This window comes from Anser cygnoides, chromosome 6, assembly GCF_040182565.1.
Source record: "Anser cygnoides isolate HZ-2024a breed goose chromosome 6, Taihu_goose_T2T_genome, whole genome shotgun sequence".
In the NCBI taxonomy this organism is placed as follows: Eukaryota; Metazoa; Chordata; class Aves; order Anseriformes; family Anatidae; genus Anser; species Anser cygnoides.
The window spans coordinates 30,872,948-30,898,625 of record NC_089878.1 but is presented as its reverse complement, the minus strand read 5'-3'; the positions used below and the strand labels follow the sequence as shown (position 1 = coordinate 30,898,625).

General features: G+C 36.9%; 1 protein-coding gene across 5 annotated transcripts in view; it reads right to left on the bottom strand.

Annotated features, from left to right (window-relative positions):
• Window positions 1–25,678, bottom strand: part of XRCC5 (X-ray repair cross complementing 5) — a 54,822-nt gene that overhangs the window by 18,613 nt on the left and 10,531 nt on the right. For all 5 annotated transcript variants that reach the window (XR_010832149.1, XM_013196691.3, XM_013196692.3 and 2 more), the window contains exons 8-16: window positions 24,180–24,318; window positions 22,093–22,205; window positions 18,578–18,640; window positions 17,763–17,900; window positions 16,386–16,476; window positions 15,009–15,142; window positions 10,342–10,538; window positions 6,060–6,153; window positions 4,543–4,612 (exon numbers count right to left, since the gene is read on the bottom strand). Coding sequence is in view for 4 of the 5 variants with exons in the window: in XM_013196691.3 (XP_013052145.2) it covers window positions 4,543–4,612; window positions 6,060–6,153; window positions 10,342–10,538; window positions 15,009–15,142; window positions 16,386–16,476; window positions 17,763–17,900; window positions 18,578–18,640; window positions 22,093–22,205; window positions 24,180–24,318 (1,039 nt within the window). In the remaining variant the exon portion in view is untranslated. The remainder of the gene's footprint in view (window positions 1–4,542; window positions 4,613–6,059; window positions 6,154–10,341; window positions 10,539–15,008; window positions 15,143–16,385; window positions 16,477–17,762; window positions 17,901–18,577; window positions 18,641–22,092; window positions 22,206–24,179; window positions 24,319–25,678) is intronic.

The window sequence follows — 25,678 nt, the reverse complement described above, 5'->3', positions numbered from 1 at the left end:
TCTGAATAGTTACAGTACAAAAGTGTAGTTATATTCTCATGTTTGTTCAATTCGTGGTCTTGATTACTAGGCCAAACAGATTACAGCTTAATAATAGTTGAGACTGTATTATTGTCCAGGTTCAATTCCTTGTTGATACCTTTAATTCCAAGGTGATTCCTTGTTAAAAACGTAGCTCCTTCTGTAGACAAATGACTCCTATTATTAACAAGCTTTTGACTTACCCAGTGGTGGTGATAATGATTTGTATTAATGGACGGTGTTTAAAGTAAAAGTCACTGACAAATGAGTTAAACTACCTGATAATGGCCTTTAAACAGCTGCTCTGTGAGGATGATCTTTTTGTAACTGACAAGAAGAAACAGTTTCTAAACTGAAAAGTGTCCTAATTTTTAAGGACTTCCTTCATCTTTAAGTCAAGAAATAAGGCCCTTACCAAGAGCTGCTGAACTACTCCAGTGTGCTGTAAGGTACTGCTTAGTTTTGGGATGGTCTCTCTAAATTGCCATTAACTGTGGGTATGGATTAGGATTATTTAAGACTGGACATCCAAAGGACATTTGGCCCAAACCCCACTCAGACCAGGGTCACGGTGAACCAGGTGGTTCAGTGCTTCAAGCAATTTAGTTTCAAGTAGCTCCAAAGATGGAGTCTCCAAGTTGCCCAGGCCCCTCTTTCCATGTTTGACTACCATCACTGTGATTTTTTCCCCCCATATCCAATCCAAATTCTGTTTGTTGCAACTCAGAGCTTTGAGTCTCACCCAATTGCTATGCCCTTCAAAGAAAAGTCTGGCTTCACCTTCTCTGTGAAGCAGACATACAGAAAACTTCAGTGTTTTTTTTTATACTCAAGTATTTGGTCACATTCTTCTAACGACTGAATTGCTTCCATTAAACCAGTCATTGCATTTGGCCTAACCAGCAATAACATATGAATAATCTGATATATACAAATATATCCTGTCAGATAAAAATAGAGACAAACAGCAAAGACATACGCCAATAAAAAGCAAAAAGTAAACACTAGTGTTTTGTTTTGTTTTTAAATATATCTTTGGTAGAAGAAATTTAGTACTACTAAATTGGTACTAGACATTTAGTAGCTAACTAAACACCTTCCTAGAGAAAATCTGTAAATAAAATATCTGTCTAATAAGTTTCCATTGCAAATCTGTCATACACGATTCTTTTCTGCACATGAAGCATCCAGGTTGAAATGCTCTTGTTGCAAATTTTACTAAGAAATGATCTACATGCCATGGCGGGAGTGTCACCTCAGGCAAGACAGAATATTTACCAAAATCTACACATGAAATTGCTGACTCTCTTAACCTTATTTTGCCCAAAACGCCTAAGAAAAATATTGACAAACTTACTACAAACATAAAAACAGAGTCAGGTGCAATTTCCCTCTGGACACTTTTTCTAACATCCATAAACTGTACAGTTATCACTGCAGATTTACCTCTGGCAATCAGTTAAAACAAAAAAAGCTCTTTCAGCTACAGACACCATGTTCTCAGACAGTAGTCCTGTAAGTACCAATGAAATCTGACCTATAACGTCCACATAAAATTTAGAAACCAAAGAAAATGCTACATGTGTGCCAGTATCTCTTTACTTAAAGCCATCCTATCCTCTACAGGATTGTATGAAAACACTGTCTGCTTCCCAGAAATACAGACATGAATGGAAACCCATGAATAGGCCAACAGGATGACATAGTAGTCTTGTGGCTATTTCTTCGGCACTATGAAGGTGGCAAACAGTCACTGTATTTCAGAGTCTTCTCTGCAGGCACAGCAATGAAGAAGTTCATCGTACAGCTGTGAGAATAAAGATTCTACTCAGGCAAACTCATCTATTTTATTTGCATTCATTGATAAAAACGTCAGAAGCTGTTATCAGAAGACTACTCTTTGTGATGACTGCGCACTTGTAACCTGTTCAAAAGAAGACCTGCATAAAATGACAAATCTGTGGCCATGCATGCCAACAAGGAAGTAAAGACATCTAGAGAGGAAGCTCAATGCTACTTATCTGAGCAATGAACACGAACCTGTACGTTGGCACCCTCACACACAACTCATCACGTGAACTTTAAGTGCCTCCCTACTATAATATACACAGATGTCAATTAAAAATGAAGTTTATAACTGGTTCAGAATTTGAGCTGCTAGTCTCCAAAAACCTATCCCTGAGACCCTTGCCGATATGAAATTTTTCAATTTTCTAAAGAATGTATTTACACATTACCAAGTCAGACATTACTCTACTTGCTAGGAACAAATACACCGTCTCTCCAACTCTGGTCTGCTGTGGAACACAGCACGTAGACACACTGTCCAAGCTACACTTACTTAGGCTTCTCCTATGAATGGCAGAAACCCTGACCATCAAATACCAGTGAGGCCACTGCAACAGATGGTAACTCACAGCTTAATTAAGATCCTTGCTGACAGTCTTTAAACTACAATTCTTCCTATTGCTACAACTTCTCTGTCTACCAAAAAAAAAACAAAAACCCACAACCCTCATCCACCTCCATGCAAACAGTTGAAAGGCCTCTGTCTTCTGAATAAATCTATTTAAAAATTTTGAAGTCAACTTTTTCCCCATATCCCCCAATTTTATTGGCTTCCTCTGTTCTATGGAGGGATTTTGCGGCTGTTTTTCAGGGAGGGAAGGAAGAAGGAACTGCTGCCTTTTTTTGAAGGAGAATGTAGGCTCTAACCAGTTTGAAGACTACATTGGGTCATCTTTTTATATTGCAAAGAAAACAGGGTACAACCTGTCTGCATCTTGACACATAAAACATTATTCTTCCCCCCAATAAACTACTAGAATGCCTGCAATAGATTATCCTTTCCTGAAAGGACATTTTAATTTTTACGTGCTCTAGCAGGGTTAAAAAAAAAAGCTTCCTCATTAAATATGATATAAAACTATATTTAAGAAAAACCCCGTTGGAACCACTGAATAGTTTTAAAACAGAATTTACTATTTACATAACCAGAATGTCATACAGCAAGCCATTAAAAACATGCCTGCAATGTTTTATGTACTAAGCCAACTAAAAAGCTCTAAAGAAGAAAAAGGATTATGCAGAAGAGAAAAATAATATGCAGAGCATGTTTTTATTTATATTTACTTCTCTCTCCTTTAAATGGGTGACTGCACTACATTTCGTCTAGTTATATCTAATAGATCTTATATATAAAAGCAGATTTCTCAAAATTTCAGAAGCTATCTCAACACGTACTGCAGTTATGTCCAGAACAGCTACTGAGTGGACATATTTAAGCACTCTTCACTTAAATGATCTTCACTGGTAATCACTACATTTATTTATGTCTTAAAACTTTCCTATGTGATAAAACTAATTACCATAAAAGAGTAGTCATTTTCTTCAGTTTCAGTATTCTAGTGTCTTGTACAATGCTTTTTACTACATCTTAATATATCTGAGACACAAGAACACAATTCCCAACATTTTTTCCAATAAACATAATTGGTTCTGTATCTAAAGATACAAAGCTGGCTACCTGCCTGATAGTTCTGGAAAATCTGAAGAGAAATAACTACATAAGCTTTACAAGACTATTGTAAAATAATATATTACTTAACATACTCCTCAAACTAAGCCCAAAAGGAGCAAAGGCATAGCTGAAATAACCAGCACCCGTCTTCTTCAGAACCCCTTCAAATATTTCCTTTGAAAAGAAGTTGTACATTAGTGGCTATTGGGCAGATGAGATTTACCTTGCAACAACCTTCAAATCAGCATTTAAGAGGAAAAAGGACCCTACTCATCTTGTGCACCCTTTTTAAGATAGCTTTGGATTACATACATCTCTGTATAGATGTTCCACTAAGAAAATACTAGGCAAACAATAATTCCTCTGCACTGTCAGACTTAGAGCGTGCTAGACCAATGAGACCGTGGCTGACCCGAGCTTTTTATTCTTCCTTGCCTCTGCATCAAAACCCCATCTTTCTGTGTGCTAAGCGATAGATTCAGTGCGTATAGAGCCTGCTCACACCTCTTGAGGTGCTACCTGGTTGTTACATCCCTTCTACACATTTTACTTTGCTCACAAGCAGTAACAAATGATTTTTGCATGTAAATATTTAAATCCCAGGCATCTGATTCTTATTTCTCCATAAAACAAGATTAAGTAGGCAGAAGACAGGTCTGTCACACAGTGCCCATTCTACAAGCCTCCACTTCAAGCTAGAAAGATCACATATAGTCAGACGAGAAGCTGATAAACAGTTCGAATAAGGTACTCAGTGTGAAGGGATCTTCTGTTTGCAACAGCTAAGTTGTTACTCAGATGCCTCAGTGTAGCTGTCTAGTGCCATCTTACACAAACGAGGGTATCTGAGACTTACAAGTGCTACCCCTCATGGCTGAGCAGCACTGGAAGCTAGGCAGTATAGTCCAAAGTATCTCACATAGCACTAAAAACCTGTTTTTAGGAAAATGGATTACTAACTCTGAAGATGCTGCTAAATATAGTTAAGATAGATAATTTACCATCTTTGAAGTCAGCATTTTTCTGCCTCACCAGAATTCGGAAGTCTTCTGCTGGGTTAACACTGCCAACCTACAAAAGGTCCAAAACCAACAGAATTGTCTGTCAATATCCTTCTCTTTCTTCTTGTAAGGCAACAGGAACCTTTACATTTCTCTTTAACATGGAAACAGAACCTCTACACTTCTCCGCATGCAGACACAAAAAACACGATGTGTGTTAAACATGCACTACTCCTAGCAAAGGTTAGTTATGACTCTAGCCAGATGAACTTACACTTACTACACCGCGCTCTTATAGGCCAGCTATATTCTCTGGGGTTTAGAGGTCAGAGGCACAGTAATTCAGGCTTTTAGTTCAGCTCTGAAACAGACCTCTCACTAATCTTGATAGTCACTTAATGAGGAATGGGACACTTAATGGGAGCCCCCAGGCATGTGGGTACAGAATCTTTGGCTTGTCAAGCCAACAGGAAGCTCAAAATTAAAAGCTCATACTCGGTTCATTTACCTCTTCTGGCCCACTCTAACATCTTAAAGATGAAGTTCTAAATGGGCATACAAGTACAGAAACCTTACAGAAGAACTAAAACCAGATCAAACATAAATGTTTACTGAAAATTGGATGCAATAACCTTAGAATGAAAATTTACCGTGTTTACCATTTCCTGTCAGAAATCAAAACTCTCTTAAGTGTGTTTGAAATTTTTATGCTTTGTTGTCAATGTAATTCTTAGATTTCTCAGTAAACTTGCTTGGCCTCAGTGTTTCTTTTAAATTTGGTAGTGCCACTTTTCAGCTAATATCAATAATTGATTATTAGGAGTAGAGTATCTGGCACAGCTGTACACCTTTCTTCAATCTCAATTATTCATTTAAAAATGAACTTTAAAGGATAGTACGTTTGAAAACATGGGGAGTTATCTCCATTAATATTAAATCACTTATCCTGTGATTTGAAAAAACAAATAAAGGAAGGTGTATAGTTATGATGCAGACTTCACCTACTCATTTATACAACACCTAAAGTTAAGTTAGACATTTAACCTAGCAGCAAGATGAAGACAAACATATCATTTATTCGAAACCCCAACCAATGCAGAGAACAGTCTCTAACACCCCAGCAAGACCTTTGATTAAATATGAACAAGCAACTTCTATGCTGCAGAATATATGAAAGAAAGGAAGAACAAAGTTCAGCTACTGAACCCCCAATTTTGTGATTCTGTTTTCATCAGATCCACAGGCTCACCCTTTGCAGTTCTAGACACCAGGGGAGAATTTTGTCCTAAAATATCCAAGATTAATGGAAACTTGTGCTAATATGTATCTAAGAACAGAGAAAGTTCTCCTTACGATCTCTAAGTAGACAAAATTTCAGTCACGAATATCAGCTAGAAATCATTTCATCATTTCAGCTAGAATCCCACCCTTTATCAGGAATTCTGTATATTCACTACAATATGTTTAGAGAAATTAATCTTTCCCTTTGATAACCAGAGTTGTGAAAATATACTTACAGAGGTGACATTGCCTTCAGCAAGTTTTATGATGCTAAAGCTATCTTCCTCATCTTCAATTTTTTGTTTCTTAGGGTTGGGTCCATCTTCATTGCTGGAAACGAGGAGGACAAAAATGAACAGAAACACTAAATCAAAGTAAACTGCTCTGCCTACTCAGTATGAAGTCAGTAAATTTGCAAAGTATACACTGAACACTGGACAAAAATTCGTTATACAGCTGTTCCCAAATTAACAATAAAGCACACTTCATTTCTCCCACAGTCTTCACAAAGCAGACAGTAGAGACAGATCAAATTTTATCTTAGCGTAAATGAAAGGTACTGCTTGTTGAAAGTACAAGATTATTGATACTTATTTTCAAGAGTGAATTTACTCATACACCTCTTTACCACGTTTCAGAATACAGGCTGGCTCTCTCTAGTTGCTTTATTTGGAACCTGTATATTGAGTTGACCTTGCTGATTCACTGTACACTGTAAATCAATAATCACATATGACATTTGGTATTCTCACCAGATTCCTTTTAACCATAAAATGGCAATAAAAACTTAAATATTAAGTAAGAAATCCATTTACTCTTTAAAAATTACCTGCAAGTTCCCGTCTTGGAATTGACAGCTACTACCTATCTGTTCACACAGTGACTTTTGAGTCTCATAACTCACATTCTCCATCAGCACACAAGCGCTTTATAAACTTCCACTTCCAGCAGTCCAAACTTGCTAGACAAACCCCAAATAAGAATTTTCTCAGAACAATCTTATGCTACACCTCAAAATGCTTTCAAAACACGTTTTTAAAAAGCTACTTGTGTTTTAGGCTACTTTCTACCTTTGCCCTCACAGGTATCACGGTGTATGCAACCAATGCTTCAAATGAGAAGCTTAAAATTAAGTTCCAAACTTACAAAACTTTGGATCACGTTCTGGCAACACAAGAAACTCTAATTTATCACAAAAGGGGAAAGAAATTGGACACTATGTTTTGTGTTGTTTAATGTAACAGGCTGACACAGAAGAATAGATTTCGGTTTAAGAATGACTGAAAGTTATGATCTAAATGATCTAAACTGCAGTATTTACCTTCAAGCAATCCCAAAACAAAAATAAAAAGTTACTCTAAAAAATTCTGCTACTGCAATAAAAAGAAGAAACTGCTTCATAAATCAGGGATAAAAACAGAGATCATGGACTAGGTGCCATGCTGCATTCTTTGAAGTTACAACTCATCTTAAAAGTTGTTGCCTGCTACTGAAGCAAGCAGCTATTAAATAGAAATTGCACAGACTTCCTTTTTACTTTCTACAGCATACTCCTCCCCTGCTTTGCAATCAACGTCTATCCCACTTCATTTCTGTAGTCTCATCGTTCCTTTTACTTAATTTTGTCACTACTGAAATGAAAGCCCTTCTCCTCAGCAACTCCTGTCATCCAACATAACCCTACTTATCACTCTAGAAGTGATGACTTTGGTGATGCCTTAGGACAAGGAGACTAGGATACCCTGCTTTGTTCCCAGCTCTGCTGACTTTCTGGCTGACCTTGAACAAGTTGCTTAGTTGCTTTATTGTTTTGGACAGCCATTATCCCTGTCTGTAAAATGGAAAAACTTATCTAACACCACAGAGTTCAGAACTTCTGCTTGAACAGAAATTCTTGCGTGCATTGAGATGCTTCGCTGGTAAGTGCGAAAACAATGGAAATTCTCATTTTTTCCTCACAAGTTGGTTTGTAATTCATTGCAATGCCTTGAAATATTTTTTCTCCTGCATTATTTTAGCTGATTTCAAATGCTTTGGGACTGGAGGTAGGAGGAGAACATAAATGAAAATAACTGAATTTAACTGCCTAGGACCAAACCTATAGCCATCATTAATTAGCGCAGTACAGCTGAAACTAAAGAATCTATACCTATTAATACCAGCCAATGATCTGACATTTAAAATCTGTTACTGATAACGCCCTGATTAGCAAAATTTTTTAACTACAAAATGTGTAACTACTCTGAGACAAATTAATAAAATACAAGATTAATTTAAAACACTTCTACATTTAGACAGAGGCCTCTCACATATTGCAAAACTAGATGAAGTAACAGCCTCTCGAAAGCCGTCCTAAGAAGGAAAACACAAAATACTTTCAATTTTAGTGGACTTTTTTAAAACTACACAGAGCTTAAGAAAAATGAAACAAAACATATTTTTTTTTAATCTTTAGCATTAATAAGATATGCCTCTATTTATGCTGCCTTAGTCCCAGCTAGACCTTAATAATTAGGCAGAGAGAAATCAGGTCAACGTCAAGATAGAGATATCAAATGCAAAAGACCAAAACAGTATAAATCAGTTTTAGAAAACGAAAATAATAGTCAAGAGAGCTTCTAGCAAACTTTTTCAGTAATTTTCAGTGCAAATTGTCTAGATCTGTCAGTTTTTAAAAGGTGAATGTTACCTGCTGTTTAACGTTTTCCTTATCCTATTGTAGTGACACATTTTTTTCTCAAGTGATTTAACTGTATCATTCAGCTTGTCCCTGACACAGAACAATATCACTACTGTTCCCATTCATTACTACATTTAGTCCATTTTTTATTTAAATATTTTCATTATTCATTACATAATTCATTCTTTTTTGCATAGTTGAGTTTCTATTCTTCTGCCTCCCTTACATACCCCTTTTTCCCCAAATCATTTTATAATGCCCCCCACCAATTTCTATCTCCATTATTTTTATAGTTGCTTTCATCTCCCCTCTAAAGCCAACCAGTTTTTAATGAAAATAGCTTTCCTTCTTGCTTACCAAATTGAAGCCTTTGGGACATACGTTTTTCAGCAACTACCAGTAACGTGTCACAGCTTTTTGTTTAAATTCTCTTCCTGGCTTGCTTGAGCCCAAGTTTTGTAGGCTGTTTTTTCTTGTTTGTTTGTTTTATTTTGTTTTTGTTTTTTTTTGAAACTGGTTCTATAGTTTTATTCTCCCTAATTTTTAAAATACTTATATAAATATTTGTATGTATACATATACACAGGGCACATGATTAGGGCACAGAGCAAGGACAAGTTAATTTTATCAGTGTGAATTGAGACACACCAAGGCAAGACAGGCACACACAGCAGCGAACAAAACAAAAAGCAACGTGCTTCCCAATCTGATATAGAAATGTGGCCATTTTCCCAGAGCAGCAGCCTGAGAAGTCCAATGCCATGTCTTTCCAAAGATAACATCAGGAGGCTCCATCCAAACAAAAGTAAAGGATTCGTGACATCTCAGCTTAGTAGGGCCCTAAAGCGGCCCAAAGACATTGCTCCTAGTGGTGAAAGAACAGCTAAAAATAACAAAAAGGGAAGGAACTGAGATCTGTCCAACATGCCAGGGGACCAGCCAGTTATATTATAGGCATTCTATAAATTTGATTTTGTTTGAACAAAATTGACTTGGCTGGGAAAACAGTACCAGTGCAGTACCAATTAAGCATTTATTTTTCATATTTATAGCAAAGATAATGTAAACAGAGCATATGTACTACCAAAAGACAAGAATTTTAAAAACAGTTGAGAAGATAGATGTTCCAGAAATAGTCTACAATATTTTTCAAGACATCCACATTTACTGCACAGCGTATAATAATTAAGCTGCCTTTCTTTTGATTTGGTATTCAAAATGAAAGCTGTAGCACACAGAGTATGCTGGGATGGAATTTTCATCCTGACAGGTAGTGTAAAGCTTCTAGGTATTTCATGTAAACTGAAATAAGTTTGGAACTGAATTTACTTCTGTTATTCTTATTCAAACCATTTTATAAATGCTGGTAGGACAAACTGTTTGGTCACTAGGCAGTCAAGCACTGCAATAGGTTGCCCAGAGAGGCCATGCAGCCTCCATCCTTGGATATTTCCAAGACCAGACAGGATGGAGTCCTGAGTTGCCTGTTACGATCTATAACCCTGTTGACCTATAACCCAGGTTGAACTAGAGAGCCCTCCTGAGGTCCCCTCCAACCTGATGGATTCTGCAATTCTGTATTAGCATGCAAGGACATCAGAGAGGTGCAGACCTAATCCTAGCATGACTTCCACAGTAGTAAGACCACTACTCTCAAAATAGCCCAGACAGTGCAGTTTCACAACATTCTCAACCCATCTGTACTTTTTAAGTATGTTAACTCATTGACTAAAATGCTCCTGAGCCTGCTACATTCACCAAAATTAATCTGAAGTGCTAAAAAAGTTTTGTTTTGTTTTGTTTTTTTTTTTTAAATCCATATTAAATCTCTAACTTACTCATCTTTAAAGATGTCTTGAGCAGTCTTCTCTTCTTTTTTCTTGCCAACATCCTTTAGAGGGAAGAGTGCTTTTACTTTCTCAAGAGGAACCTGACACCTTTCTTTTACCATGCAGGGCATCTCCAGCATCTCTAAAAGGTGCTGTTCAATTGGCGGCAGTGGCTCATTGGGGTGAAAAGCCTTATGTTGCAAACACTGCAAGAAACAATTTTAGCAAAGAAAAACCATAAGGTTACGTACTTTTAAAGTAATATGCCTGTATATGTAACATCATATGGTACATGAAAAATACCTTCCATATTAAAGAAGCTACCTTAATATTGCTGAGAAATATTCCAGCTCACGAGTGGATGAGTGGAGTCATATGATCAGCTGTTTAAGGAGGTTAATAATTATATTAAACAAGAATACTGATGCATACGAGTGCACCCACACTCACTGTAATGAGTTCTATGAAAATTATTAAGAAAATGATAAGAATAAAGTAGTCATCAGCATCTATTCAGCTTTCTAACTTCAATTTACCTTTAAAAAGCAGTTCTCTTATAAAAGACAGTGATATGGGAGAGATTTTTTGACATTCTAAAATCAGGGAGCAAGATATGTACCGCAACCTTATATTCCATTTACCATCGTGATTTATTGACCCTCAAAGAAAGTCTCCCTTCTTGGTCAAAAAAGCTCAGTTTGCATAACCCGAGAAATCTTCACCCATTTAAGAGCAAGTAATAAGAGAGAAGTTAAAAGTGCATAGGTGAGGCACAGAATATAGGTATGTTTGCATATGAACTTTGGAAAACGCAATGAAGACCTCTGACAGATGAACATAAAGGTTGGAGTAGATGGCAGGAGCTACAGAGAGGGAGCTTTCACACAGGCAGGCAGCCAAGGACGGAGAGAGATCAGGTTAATGAGGCAGGTCACAGAAAGTCCATTGAGAGTTCTAAAAACAAAATACCTTTTAAATGCTATGAAGTGTGGGGTAGCAGCAGAGACTTACGTGCTTGTTCCTATATACAGTTACCAATGCATGCAAACGCATACATAAGAACACGTTATACATGGAAAAACATTTTTCCAAGTCCACCGTACTGAGTGAATTAGATACAAGCGTGGAGGTAGCTTCCCAAAAAAACAGGAAAACAGGAGAGTTGCTCCCTTGTCGGCTGTCAGACATGACCTTAATTAAAAAAACAAACCTCTATTCGTGCTGAAAAGCTGCCAATAAAGAACATCCAGGCCATATGCTACACATCAATACTGATGTGCTTTCATGCTGCCATTAAGATTCCAATCTATATTAGAACATACTTTCAAAAGGAGGCAGTCATACAAGGCTACTGATTTGGAAACACTTGTAATGATTTAAGGTATAATTATTCTGAAAGAGACTAAAAATGTTGCTGGAAGCTGCAGTAATGGCTTTTGTGATACAAAAAAGAATATCAAAACAGCATTAGCGGATTGAATTAAAAAAAAATCTAAGTTTCCTGTTGTGAATGCGTTTTTCAGGCTTTTGTATCCGAAATCTCTACATGAGTTGCAAGAGCTGAGCAGACTGCAGCAACAGCCATCACTTGCTCCTGTTTTTCAGAGCAGATGACCAGCTCTGAGATTGCAGGTACCTTCAGAACTCAGGTGTTAAATGAAGATGAAGTTGAACAGATTTAGCCTGAAGCTTCTGACGCCGAACAGGAATTGACTACATAATAAGTAATGGCATAAATGCCTGAACAGACAAGAACTTACTGCAAGAAAGCATTCTGTCTTGTTCCCTTCCACACAATATCTATGAACACACTTTTATAAGAAAATATTTTAGCAAATCTATAAAGCCTATGGGAACCAGACAGTCTTTAAAGCCTCAGAACATCGGACAGAGATTCATTTGTCTAAAAGATAAGCACTGAGTCCAAGCCAGTCACCTACTCATTCTCCACAACCATTTTGTGCTTATGATGTCCAAAACATGAAGGACCACTCATTTTCCCAAGGCTTTTTTTTTTTTTTTTTTTTTATGTATTATGAAGCAGGCTTGGACAACTCAGCTTACATTAGCTGTCTAGCTTTTGGGTAACTAAACATATGAACTGAATCCCAACACAAGTGTCTTAGAGTTCAGTTTACACTTAGTTTGTGACAAATTCAAAATGATGTTCCAGCAGATAAATCCACTACATTCAACTGAAGATAAGATTACTTGTTGCTGAAAGCCCTTACAGACTTACTCCAAGGTACCTCCTGTCCCCCTGCAGCTCTGCTTTAGGTCCAACAACTTACAGATTAGCCCAGCCCAACAGAGTCACTTACACGTGGTCTAAAAAGTGTTATGACACATTTAGTTGTGGACTTCACAGCTGGATCCCATGAACTATTAAATGCTGCAGGCCACTGTCCCCACAAAGCTTCCCCTCGGGTCTGTTTCAGTATCGAACAATCTCTGGTAAGCCATTTGTTTGTATGAACAAAACACATTGCATTCGCCAAGTGTCTTATCTGCTTCAAATCCCCGTACTGAAGAGGAACAACTTAAATAACAAGGTTGGAAGTCTGCCACCATGAAAGCTATGGAAGTTTGTTTAGGCTTTTCTGGAAGCAAGAAATAAGAGCTCCGGATATAGGATGTTCCTCATCTTCTACCCCAGCAAGCATTAGCAACTCCATTCCACCCACTCTGTCATCTTCTGATGCCTACCACTACTTCCAGAGTTATAATTTGACTTGATGTTTCTGTTTAAATTCTGTTTAAATTCCAAACACCCTCAAGAGACAAAAGAGAGAGGAAATGAAGGGGAAGCTCATCCTTTCTTCAGGACTGCTTTTCTAAAACATCTATAGGTCCTGTTCAACCCAATCAATTTCCGGGCTACATTCAAAAGATGAAGTATATTTTTTGGTTGTAAATTTTAAGAAACAGAAAGTGCCACTTGTTCTACAAGCAAAATATTACGAACCTGGAACACATTTGCAGCAAATTAAAGGAAAGAACAGTCTTGCTGCAATTTGTATGGGTTAATAAGCAGCACCGTAAACAAGACAAAACATAGGGGCTGCACAAGGGTAAAAGAAAGTACTAAAAGGACCAGTAATTTAAGGCTTTGTAAACAGCAAGCACTGTGGACAGAACAGCATACTACCTAGTATTGAAACAGTAAATAAATACATTTTCTACCAGCAGCAATCACCCTTAAAAAGTCTTATTATTCTCCAATAAAATTGTGTGAGTGAGGTGGTTACTCTCTTCTGGCAGCACTTGACTCAACCGTTAGGACAATACCATCATATTATTTCAGAAGACAGATGTAAGGCCTGAAGAAACACCTTTTGGTAATAGGCAAAATCCCCTGAATTAAAAGAGTGCAAAAGTGTACCCAGCAGTGTGGCAGGAAATACTATCTCCTGCATGTTTCATTTGCAAGCAAAACTGTATTTGTTTCATACTACCCAAACGTTATGATCCTTCCTAAAATACAAGTAATGCAGAAGTCAATCCATTTTAAGCTCTTCCCTAGCAATAACTTTCTGCTGACCAAATCTTGCATTAAGTTATATGCTGTCTTGTCAATGTGACTGGCAGAATCTGGAGGGAACATTGAGTTCTTTAGGTGTCAAACAGGGTAGGATTTGAAGACATTGGGATTGTGTGTTTCCTGAAACATAAATATGACCTTCAGATTCTTTGTTACTTCTGACAACACTGAGGCAGTGTGGCCTTCGGAATCTAGGGTAAGTTTTCTTTATTTAAAAAAACATCATTCTACTTGTGAAATGAAAAAAATAATTTTGAATTGCTGAGACATGATAAACATGTAATACCATTTTTGGTCAATTTTCAGAGTGGAATCACGCACTCAATATATCTCCACGGTCCTGTATACAACATATTTCAGCAGCTGCGTAAATTACATCATAATTTTCCTTATTTTTGAATTTGCTGTGTCATTTTTTTTGAACACTTGAATTCCAAAGCATAATTAAGTCTCTCATCCTGACAGTTGCAAATAAAATCTTCACGATATGAAAGGAATGTGAATCAAAATGTAGACAGTTTGAAATGATAACTGCAAGAAGTGTGAACTCTTCTGCTTGCCCATAAAATGCATTAACTCAGACACCCAAATGGAGTTCTTTAAATGTCAACCATGTTAACCATTTACTACTGATCAAGCTTACCTCAGACTGATTTGTTTTGGTACCACCGCTAGATTAAACAATGAATAAAGAAGTGACTCTGCTCAGGATTTGATGAGACCTAGAATGAGGAGCTAAAACCCTCCATGACTGTCAGGTAATTTCTCTCTCTGCGCAGAAACTGAAGTCTGAGTCTGTCTGCATCATGATCATTGCAATACAGCATAGAGATGAGATACCCAAGCAAGTTTTAACTTATCTAGCCTTGGCACCCCTAAGTATCAGTGATGCTGTTGCAGACTTCTCAGCACAGATGTGATTTCCCTTTCTTCCTGGAAACCAGAAATTTTAGGAATAAAATTTGTGTCAGAAAACATGGAAATTGCCAGCTACCCCATACTTACTTCAATACAAAACATTTTTATTGGACTCATCACAATGCAGATCACTCCAAGGTGAATCAGAGAGACAGAAAGGTGAAAGGTTTCAAGAAAAGAAATGTTTCTTAAAATGTCATATAGTTCATCATCTCACCTGATATAACCTCTGAAAATGAGGGTTTGGGATTTTGCTGGGCTTAAACAGGTCCTCAAAAGTTTCTCCATCATCATCTTCATAAACCAAATTCATAGAATCAATCAAAGAGTCGACTGCAGATAACTGATCCGCTAAGGCAGCGATTGCATACAAAGAAAGATTAAATACACTTGCAGATAAATGCATTTCTTGAAACAATTTACAGATGAAGATTCACTTCATAATGGGAGACTCTGACTAAATCATTAAGTGTCACAGAATACACTGCATATACAGATGTGCCAAAAATGAATATGGGTAGTGGACACAGAGATAAAAACCCTGCTTTGTTTACGGACTACAATGTAAAGTCAAAGAGGTTTTTTTTGTTGTTATTTAAGACCTCATTTATTGCTGTCTTCCTGCTTCCATTTGTCTTCTTTTCAAGATGTTTTTATTTGCAACAGAAGGTTTATATGCCACTTCGAAAATGAGAAGAACAGTTGATTTGATAAACTAAACTGATTAAAATAAATTTTAAAAGTTAGGATTGCGAAATAACTCAGTTCACAATAGTCAACTATTGTTTTGGTAAAAACAAGTTTCAGATTTGTTCTCAAACTGCTAGTTATAGGTAAGAAAACACAAACTATTTCAGAAACAACCCAGCATGCTTTATATACCCTGATGTGCAGATAGATCACGCAACAAATCAAAGAATTGGGAGTGGATTTCAAACTACATTCATTTATGCTCATTACTGTGAAAATTCACAGAACAGTGAATCAAGCTTTATATGGCTGCATGTTCTATGGCTCTCCAAAGACACCATCCCTTGAACCTGGACACCATTAAGTGCGTGCTTCAAAAAAAATCACACCACATAAAATACACTTCAGCCTTTTTGTCTTTGTACATTACATCACAACACAACACAACACAAGTGGCTGCAGAACCTGCTTGTTTGGAGCTGTTTCCTCTATTCTAATCCTAGCTAACTCATCGCATATTGCAAATCCCATACAGTTTGGCCATCTCCTAGAAATGAGTTCAAAGATCAAGGGTTATGGAGGACTAACTCTCAGACGTGTGACTTAAAATCAGATAGAATCTGAGCCAGAAGACATTCAACAAGACAGCTTTAAAGGACTGCCTGCAAACCCCTCAGGTCTGCTCAGCCTGCAACTAAACTGCTGAAGTTTTGTTACAGCCTTCATGCTTCAAGATGACATCACCATAACTTATTTCCATAGGGCTGTTTTTTTTTTTCTAAACCCAAATACTGACAAGGTGTATGTTTTCATTGGAAGGCCAAATATCCTAGTTATTTTAGAATGTCTTAAAAGAATAGCAACGAGGTACTTTGTCAAGTTGTCCGGGCAAGGACTATCTTACCTGTAGGAGTGAATTTTTTATTGTTTTTCAGGGATGAAAACACATATTGTCTTACATCTTCCGTGTACGGTAATTGCACATAGATGAGACACTGAGCAAAACGAAAGTAAGAAAAAAAATCAAGAAAGAAGCACCTGAGCCTAAAGAAATACAAAGTATCCCCAAGTGCCCCGTCAGGACAATATAAACAATAAAAATTAAAAGATCTAATATCAGTGCATATCAAAGTAATTCCATAAAATATTTATAAAGCAACACTGTTTTAAGTAGTATAAAACAAAAGATGATTTATGAATACAGCGATGGCTACACTTCTCATTTTTCTATAGGCTGAATGAAGACCTCTGAGGTCATCCAATCCTTTTTCTTATGTAGATTTCCATCCAGCCGCACTTTAAACATCCCATACATTGGAGCTCTGGGAGGTTTTATCACTGCTTACTGCATTTCAAAGTCATTTTTTTCCTAACATTCTCATGCTAATTTTCTCTTTATTCAAATACCTCCTCCAGTTCATGCCACCCTAAATAATTCCTTTCCATCCTTTATGTTTATAACCTTCAAAAGCCTGAAGACTTATGTCCACCCCCACCTTAGTCATTGCTTAGCCATGCTATATATATTCATCTCTTTCAATAGTCTCATAAGAAAGATCGGTGGAAACATGCAGCAAAAAATCTTACAAACTACGTTACTTTTGGGTCCCAGAACTTTTAAAGAAATTATTTCAATTGTGATTGTGGGTTACTTTTTTAAGAAAAAGACTAGAGGTTTTGTACATTTTTTTAAATAACGTTTTCAAGTAAATGAATATACTACTATCTTCCTGACTCTCCATATGAATTTAATCAGTAGCTCTAAATGCTGTTAGCTCCTTCCCTCATTCCCTGTTGACTCAGAAACCTAATGACAACAATGTAGTTGGATGTGCCTGAAATGCCAGTTATAAATTCAAATTTTGCACTACCAAGCAACCCGGAGGTAATTATGCAGTTAAAGACAATGAAAGAATCTACCACAATTTTGGATTGTACTCTGAAAGGTAGTTAGTAATACAAACAAGTTACCATTGTTTTCTTGCTAAGTACCTTTCTTAGATGCCAACAGAATCAGATTTCCAGGATTACAAAATTAAATTATTATTATTAAAATATAAATTATTTAAATCTCTAATATAGAGGACAGTATAATTATTTACTATTTCCGTGTCCTAAGACTTGGTATTATTTCATAAAATTACTACAACAATCACATTGGTTTCCTCTGGTATTATGCAACACCACCAATTCATATCGTTCAGTTATGATCATTTATTAATTAGCATTTGCAAAGTAACAATAAGGAAGCTCTCTAAACAAGGAAAAAGTGAAAAATTACCTCATACGCATCCTTAATATACGGAAAAGCCACGCCAATTTGTGGGTTACATCTTCTATCATAAACATAACGCACTATAGCTACTACTTTCAACTCATCCAATGCATGAACAAGGGCAGAAAAAGCAACTGCTGCATTCTGTAAGGAAAATAAATCTGTAGTCATGCAAGTTCTCATTAGTCTGCTGAAATACACCTTTCACAGCGAATTCAACAGCACTGACTTAGTCAAAATTACTTGCCATTTCAGCTATAAATGACACAAGCATTTTCATGTTCAAGAAAAAAATAAAAAGAAGTTCAAATCCCAACATAATAGCTCATCCATTGAAAGCTAAGGATAAACTTTAGATCCTGCACATACCATCTTTTCCGCTAGGTGTGAAAAACTCAGAAATCTTATGAGACAGAGAGAAAGGACAAGCAGTCAGACCCTTAAAGGGAAGGCATCTCAGCTCTCCAGTGAAGCTTTTACTTCTTACGTTTAAAATAATTTGGAGGTGTGGTCTAAACAATAGGTACAGGGTACACTCTTGGTCTATATGAAAATGGATTTAAGTACCAATTCCAGGTTCCCCATGTCCTTGCACAAATATAATTATTTACCAGTTTATCATTGTCCATGAGATATGGCATTCATGTGGGGTCTAATCCAAAGTCTTTTCATATTAATGGGTAATGGAACAACACTGTAAACTGCATTAAGAATCTTTCTGTTTCATTAACATGGAAAGAAGGAATAATCTCAAGCACCACTACTATTCTTTTATGTTCCACGGTAAATTGCTTTCAGCGTTAAACTTGAATTCACCTTACCTCATCATCTTTCGCTGCAAAGACCTTGAGAACCTGGTTGCCCATGTAACAGTGCCTCTGAATCTACAGATTCAAATGGTCAGGGGTTAGCTTGATCTAAAACAAATGTTGTTAATGTACCTGGACCAATTAAATTATTAAACAACCAAAGCATTAATCAAATGAGAAGCCACAAACTTTAATTACTGTGCATATAAGCTGAAGCCCTGTATGTGTTTTATAACTCCATTTATCACTCAATATGGATACTCAGTCATATTCTGCGGGACATTCCCTTGTCTGTCCCACTGATGGGCAGGAATGAAAGACTACGGTACTTGCAGCTATTACGAGTCTGGATACCACTGCAATAATTCAACAGTAAGTGTGAAAAGCTGCAGTAGTTAACAGAACACCTAAACTTAACCGACATTATGCTGTGTCTATATTATCAAATTTTGCTAGCAAAAATAGATGAAAAAGGAACTGAAGAAAGTCACATCCTTAATTAATAAAGCTACTTCAACAGCAACAGGTAGTATATACAGCTGTGCTAGCAAAGTACCTCTGTTAGCAGAGTTTAGTCACTGTCCTTGGAGGTTTAAGGAAAGGTTGGACCTGGTGCTTAGGGACATGGTTTAGTGGGTGACATTGGTAGTAGGGTGATGGTTGGACCAGATGGTCTTGGAGGTCTTTTCCAACCTTAATGATTCTATGGCTGACAAAAAAAAAAAGTTTCATTAATGGGCACTGCTCCAACAGCTGGAGCTGCAGAGGCTGAGACACACCCAGAGAATCACTGCAACAGCAGAAAAGTGGGGTTGGAACTAGATGGTCTTTGAGGTCCCTTCTAAGCCAAGCCATTCTATGACTATGAAAAGATGTCACAAAAGACTGCACATTACTAAGAACGCTACTTAAAATGACCTTTCTTTGTTAAAGAAAATCTCTTCAAATTACACCAACTCCAAACTACCTGGAGTTTCATTATGTAGCAAATTACCATAATGCTGTTGAAGTCGGTGACAACTTACACCTGAGCAGACCACTTTTATGTATTACAGAACAATTCTTGAACTCAAATTACTCTACCTGCAATTATTCTTTGCTCTTCTGTCTTAAAAAGCTGAGGCATTTTATGCTCAGTATAAATACCCAGATATGTGTATCACTGCACCTTTTCTGTTTGCCAGAGAAATTGATCTTTTGTAATATTTTCAAGTATTATTTCTTGATTTACACAGCATTGCTTATAAATTAAAAATCAAAGTTTAAGAGGCCTCTGATCTTTTTTCCTGAGGGATATGAATAACTAAGAAAATAATACGAGGCGGTTCTACTCCTTTAATTATGCATTTGGAGCTGCTCCAGTTAAATCATCTTTTCTCCAAAGTTTTAAAAAAAAATAAAACCAAGCATACATTTGGATAGTGTTAGCATTATGACTCCAAACAATAAAGTTCAGGAGCCAAATCATAAGGAAAGCACACAACTTGAAAATTCTAGTTGTATATTCTCCTGATATCATTATCTGTACAAAGTAATTTTAAACCTGGCATCACACCTCAATAACTTCATTCCACTGAGGTATCTGCAACCACTATTAGGCTTAATTACTCCCACTCCCAGTTAGAGGACCAGCGCACACACTGTTTAAGACGTAGTTCCATTCCTGTTTGTTATGAAATCCAGACAGGAGAAGCATATCATAAAAATTGTCAAAAGCAATATTTTGTGAATTGAAAAATACAAAAACGATTTCTTAATTCTTTGAGGCATATTTATGTGGATCAAAACATTATTCCTACACTAAATTATATACAGGCAATCTGAAAGTGTTACCACACTCCCGACCAATGGTGGAAAAACATGCAAATGAAAAGACTGCTCACTTACAGGAGCACGACACTTCTCATCTGCTTTCAACTCAGTTTCTCTTTTCAATAAAAGTCAGACTTCAAGCTGAAATAGGAGGCAAGCCTCCAGCTGAGAAAGCACCACACAGAGTGAAACAGATCTTAAAGAACGAAATGAAGACAATGAGACTCAGCTGTAAACTAACAAAATGTGAAAAGATAAAAAACAAAACAAAAAACACCTGTCTCATTAAAACCCTGAGTTCAGACACAAAGTTTCGTATGTTAGACCCAGTTCCTGGTACAGGGTTTAGCAGCCCCTGCCATCTCTCTGCCCTGGCCAATTCAGGGCATATAAACTCAAGCATGATGTGTTTCCTTGATCAATTATTTTCAGTACATAAGTTACTGTGTTACTTCAATTTAAATCCTGAATGTCCTCAAGGAGCAGTAAGGTTACAGGTCTCATTTAGGCTGGCTTCTAATTTTAAGTAATCAAATGTAACTTCCTAGCTCCTCGGGCAATAATACGCTTTAGGTCATCACACTGCAATCGTTAAACAACCCTGTGTATTGCTAGATATGTTATCTGTGCCACTTGCACTGCAGAGAAGAAATATGTTTAGTTAAAGAAATATATTTAGTTAAAAACAGTTGGGAGTTATCTTATACAGATACTTCCTATTTCATCAGCACCTTTCCTTCCTGGCAAAGGTAATGATTCCTCAGCCTTTTATCAAGCATTCTATTCTGTAGACACAGTGAGACATTTCAAAGAAGAGCAGGAGGTCTGGGAGCCTTTAGAACAGAAGGCAGAGTTACCCTATGATTTTGTTTAAGCTTCGGGTGGTGAACTTTATTCTAAGATGGAGTAAAGTTTCAGACACCCTGTGCAACGTCTTGGAAAAGAAAGAGTGGAGGCAGCTTACGATTTCTAGAAATTACTGGCACTCACATTTCTGTATTTTCTCCTCATATATCCCATTTCAGGAAGGATTTTTTTTTTTTTAAGCCTCCAGGTAAAACGGATGACAAAATTAATGCCACAAGTACAGCTAAGTGCATACATTCACAAAAAAAATGTAGATTTCATTGGGATATGGAGAGTTTTTGAGTGATGCTACCTTCATCTAAGTTCTCTCTTATGTAGAGAGAACGTAGAACAGAGTTCTACACTTAATTTTTGTTATAGTAGAAGCAAAAGGAAAGGCACAGTTCATCAACTAATACTTATGGAAACAAAAATGAATGGAGTTAGCTCTCAAGCTTTAACATTTCTCTAACGCTGAGGAAGAGATTTCTTCTGTTAGAAAGTAAAAAGAACACACTCACGGCTGGACAAGGCCCAAGAAGGTTTCTGCATAACCTGAACAGAAGAAAGACCACCTCCTGTTGCAGATTTGTCAACACTATTTACTCAGATGAAATGAGACTATAGTACATCTGCAGCCACTTTGTAGAGATCTGAGATCAGTGGCTCTTGCTTTCCTTGAACACCTCATGTCCATATTTATTAATGTCTCTTCTTCACAAGACTACATACATGTAAAGTCACTCCTGTCACACCCGACAGCAGATGCCCCATTCCCAGTACAATAAAACAACTTCAGCAAATTCACATGGAAGTCACATGTCTCTAACAACTCAGCAAGTTGAATGGAAATAAGTTTAGTAATGTACCTGAGAGGATCTGCTGAATCCCAAAACAGAAAAACATTTTGCTTCAGTTTTGTATTTCATTTGCTCTTCATCTTCTTTGGAAAAAGGAATGATATCACTCCCATAGCGAAACCCTGGAGAACAAGAGAGGAGCATCTGGTAAGCATATGGGCCTACCATTCTAACACTGAAATTAGCTCTCTGAATATTTTAACAATGCACGCATGCCCTACAGCTACACTCCACACACTCAAATTACTTTCCCTGTTAACAAAAAAAGCACACACCCCACAGACACATTTTGTACTTTATGAACAGCACTTGCACCCCCTGTACATCATTTTATGTAACATAACTGCCCTCACAGAGAGCAGGAAAGCAAATAAGGGAACTGAACATCTTGCCTAACAAAGTTATGCTCACAGAATAGATTTAAGCAAATAAACTACAACACTCCGCACAAGTGTAGTAGAAAAAGCATACCACAAATTATGGAAAGGAAATGGCACCACAAGGGATTCATAGAACAAATGTGTTAACAGTGGAAGTGAGATACACCATCACACAAGGGAAAATCAAAACACCCTTGCAGGGAAAAGCGGTCTTTCTATATATTTGTTTTACTTTCCTCACCTTACATTGCAGGGATACCCGCATGAATTAGGAACCTGTTAGTTTTTCAGCTATCACCTGTTCCAGCTGCTTATTCCCCCACCCTAAGCTATACTACTCCCCCAGTAACATTATCACTTTATTACACTGTCACTGACGTATCTTCAGGTGAGGGAAGGAACAGAAGTAAATCCCTGAATGAAAAGCCTATATGCAAACCATTTTTCCTGGAAACTGAAAAGCAAAGAAGCAGGCAGACCAAAAGATACTTTAGTATGTGTACTTCAAATGCAAAATATTGTCTAATTATGCCAATTCTCAAAATGTCCACAGAAGCCCATGACGCATCATCTGCTCTTTACCTATAAAAAATATTACGCCACTGACACAGAAATTCATGGTCTCTTTTGTTTACATGGGACTGTTCACTGCTTCTGTTTACTAGCATCCCACAGCCATTTACCAGCTGGGGCATTCAAGGACATCAGCAAAGAACAGTCACAAAGGCTTTGAAATATTCATTATTAAAAGTGGATTTTTTTTCTAGATTTACCAGAAGTTTTGAAATTATAAGTCAAAGGGTGCTAGCTTTTACCCATTATTTCTGTTTAAAAAGAAAACAAAAAAATTGCACTGATGTTGGTACATTTTTATTTGCTATTACTATAAAACACCTCTGCTAAAGTGGAAAGAGGTTAAATAAAAACCACAGTATTTGTCTTCATTTTCCAATTTGTTTTATTCTTTAACAGCAATTTCTATACTGTTATCTGAATAGTTCTGCCCTTTGTAGCTAATACGTTTGCCCTACTTGTGTGGGACTCAAGGAGTAAACGGGATAGAAAAAAAATCAGTAACAAAATATAGTCACAAAAGAATACACAATTGATTAACTCCACTTTTAAAAAGTAGATTATTTCATAATGCTTCTGGGACCTTTAGTCTTCCCATGAACTTCATCTACTCAGCAAGAAACTAATGGTTACAGAAGTACTCCGCATACCACTACTTCAAATCAGACCTCTCATGAAATTGAAAGGTAAGTTAATAATTTAAAGGTAAGGCTCTTCAACATTACCCCTTCCTTCAATGGTTTTATCTCTCATCTGCAGAATATCTAGAACAGTTGCCTATCTGGAAACAAAAACAGTGCTATGAAAGTATTCATGTTACCAGTACAACTGAAGATTTGAAGAGTAAAGGTAGCATGAATACTGACTACAGAATTGAGATGGTCTTCCAGAGTACAGTTTAGTAAGCTGTAAGTCCCTTCCAAGTTCCACCTGGTGGGATTATTACTGCTAGTCCTATTAGTAGGAAAAATAAGAATTTTTAGAATATGCAAAGACTCATTATCTCTGTATTCCAATGGCTTACAGAGTTTGCAGTCTAATATCACAGACTTCTAACTATACAACTAAAAAGCACTTAGATGATTTAAAAGAACAATCTATTATCTTTGGTTTGCCTCCAGGGTGCACATAAAGGAGCCATACCTTGAATAGTATCATCTTTCTGAACCTCTGTTTCGTCGTCATCATTCAAGCAGTAAACAGTTTCCTTTTGTACATCTTCTTTTTTGAGGGTTTTAGCATCTACAACTGTCCACATTTTTTTCACCTTCTCTTCTGTAAGCTTTATATGAGAACGTAAAGGAATATTAACATTTCAGTTGGATACAGAGTGCTTACTACAACACAAAAAAAAATTCTTAGACCAAGTGCTACATTATTTTGCCAGTAAGGGAGGAATAATTAGAGCCAAAACAAACATCCCTGACTGCTACCGTAGTGCTTTCAGCACACTGTTTTATCTGTATGAGAGCTGTCAAACATTAAGCTGTATCATACTGACTGCATTCTTGCCTTGGTTGTTTATTAAAGTCATGGCTAGGTCATTTGTGAAAGTCTTTTAGTCACAGGCTAACATGCAACTTGCTCGCTAGGTATTTCACTTCCTACACAAATACACGTGCGCTTTTTTACAAAGCATTAAGGTATATGTTAATGATAGAAGAAGACTCAACACTCAATAAGTACATTTGTCCAAGTTTTGCGTCGCATTACCATACTACAGCATAAAAATGTTACTGCAACTTCCCCAAACAGCACAAAAAGATACAAGCTGTATTACAGGACTGAGAACGAAAAGAAGGAAAAATATATCTGCAATGAGCAAATGTTTCCTAACTACAGGGAAAGAAATAAGCTTTCTTCTCTATTTAAGTGAAATTGATGGAGAAGTAAACGAATGAGAACAAAAATGGAGAACTGGGCAGAAAACAGAAAAAGACAGAATGGATTACGGCAGTAGACATCAGAAGTCTATTGCTATCCCTCATCCAACTGCTATGTGACCTCATACTAGCCACTTGGTTCATGTTGCTCCTTCACAAGCTTCATTTATTTTGTGTGTGAACACCTTTGGGAAGGGACTCTGGATTTGTACATGTCTAGAAGAATATCCTGATCAAACATATTTATGAATAAGTATAAAAAGAAAGCTGGCAGCAGAGAGCTCTTCAAAGGCTAGTACACCTATATTTCAAAATCAAATATATGTCTGCTTCTAAATACATCTTAAAACCTTACAATGTTGGTCAGACTCCTAGTCTTGGATTCAAGTAACAAACCAACCAATCTCCATCTCACAACATTAATCAGTACTGCCACACTACACAGTTACCTAATAATTCTTCAGTTACTGGAATTTTGCACATTTTTTCTGCTTAAATACACTTCTTCCTAGCACCGTGTGAAGGAACCAAAAAAACTACAAGCGAAACAGATGACACATAAGCTCTGTCAAACAGTATAAGGCAAACAAGCTGAAAAAAATAAACTTTTTTCAAATCTGAAATAGCAATAGATGTGACTTGGAACAATAGCTGTTAAAACTTACCTGTTTTACACACACACACAATTCCTCTCATGCCTAGGAGTTAAGAAATGTATATTAAGTCCCACTGAGCTGCAGACATTTCATTTGTGCTGAA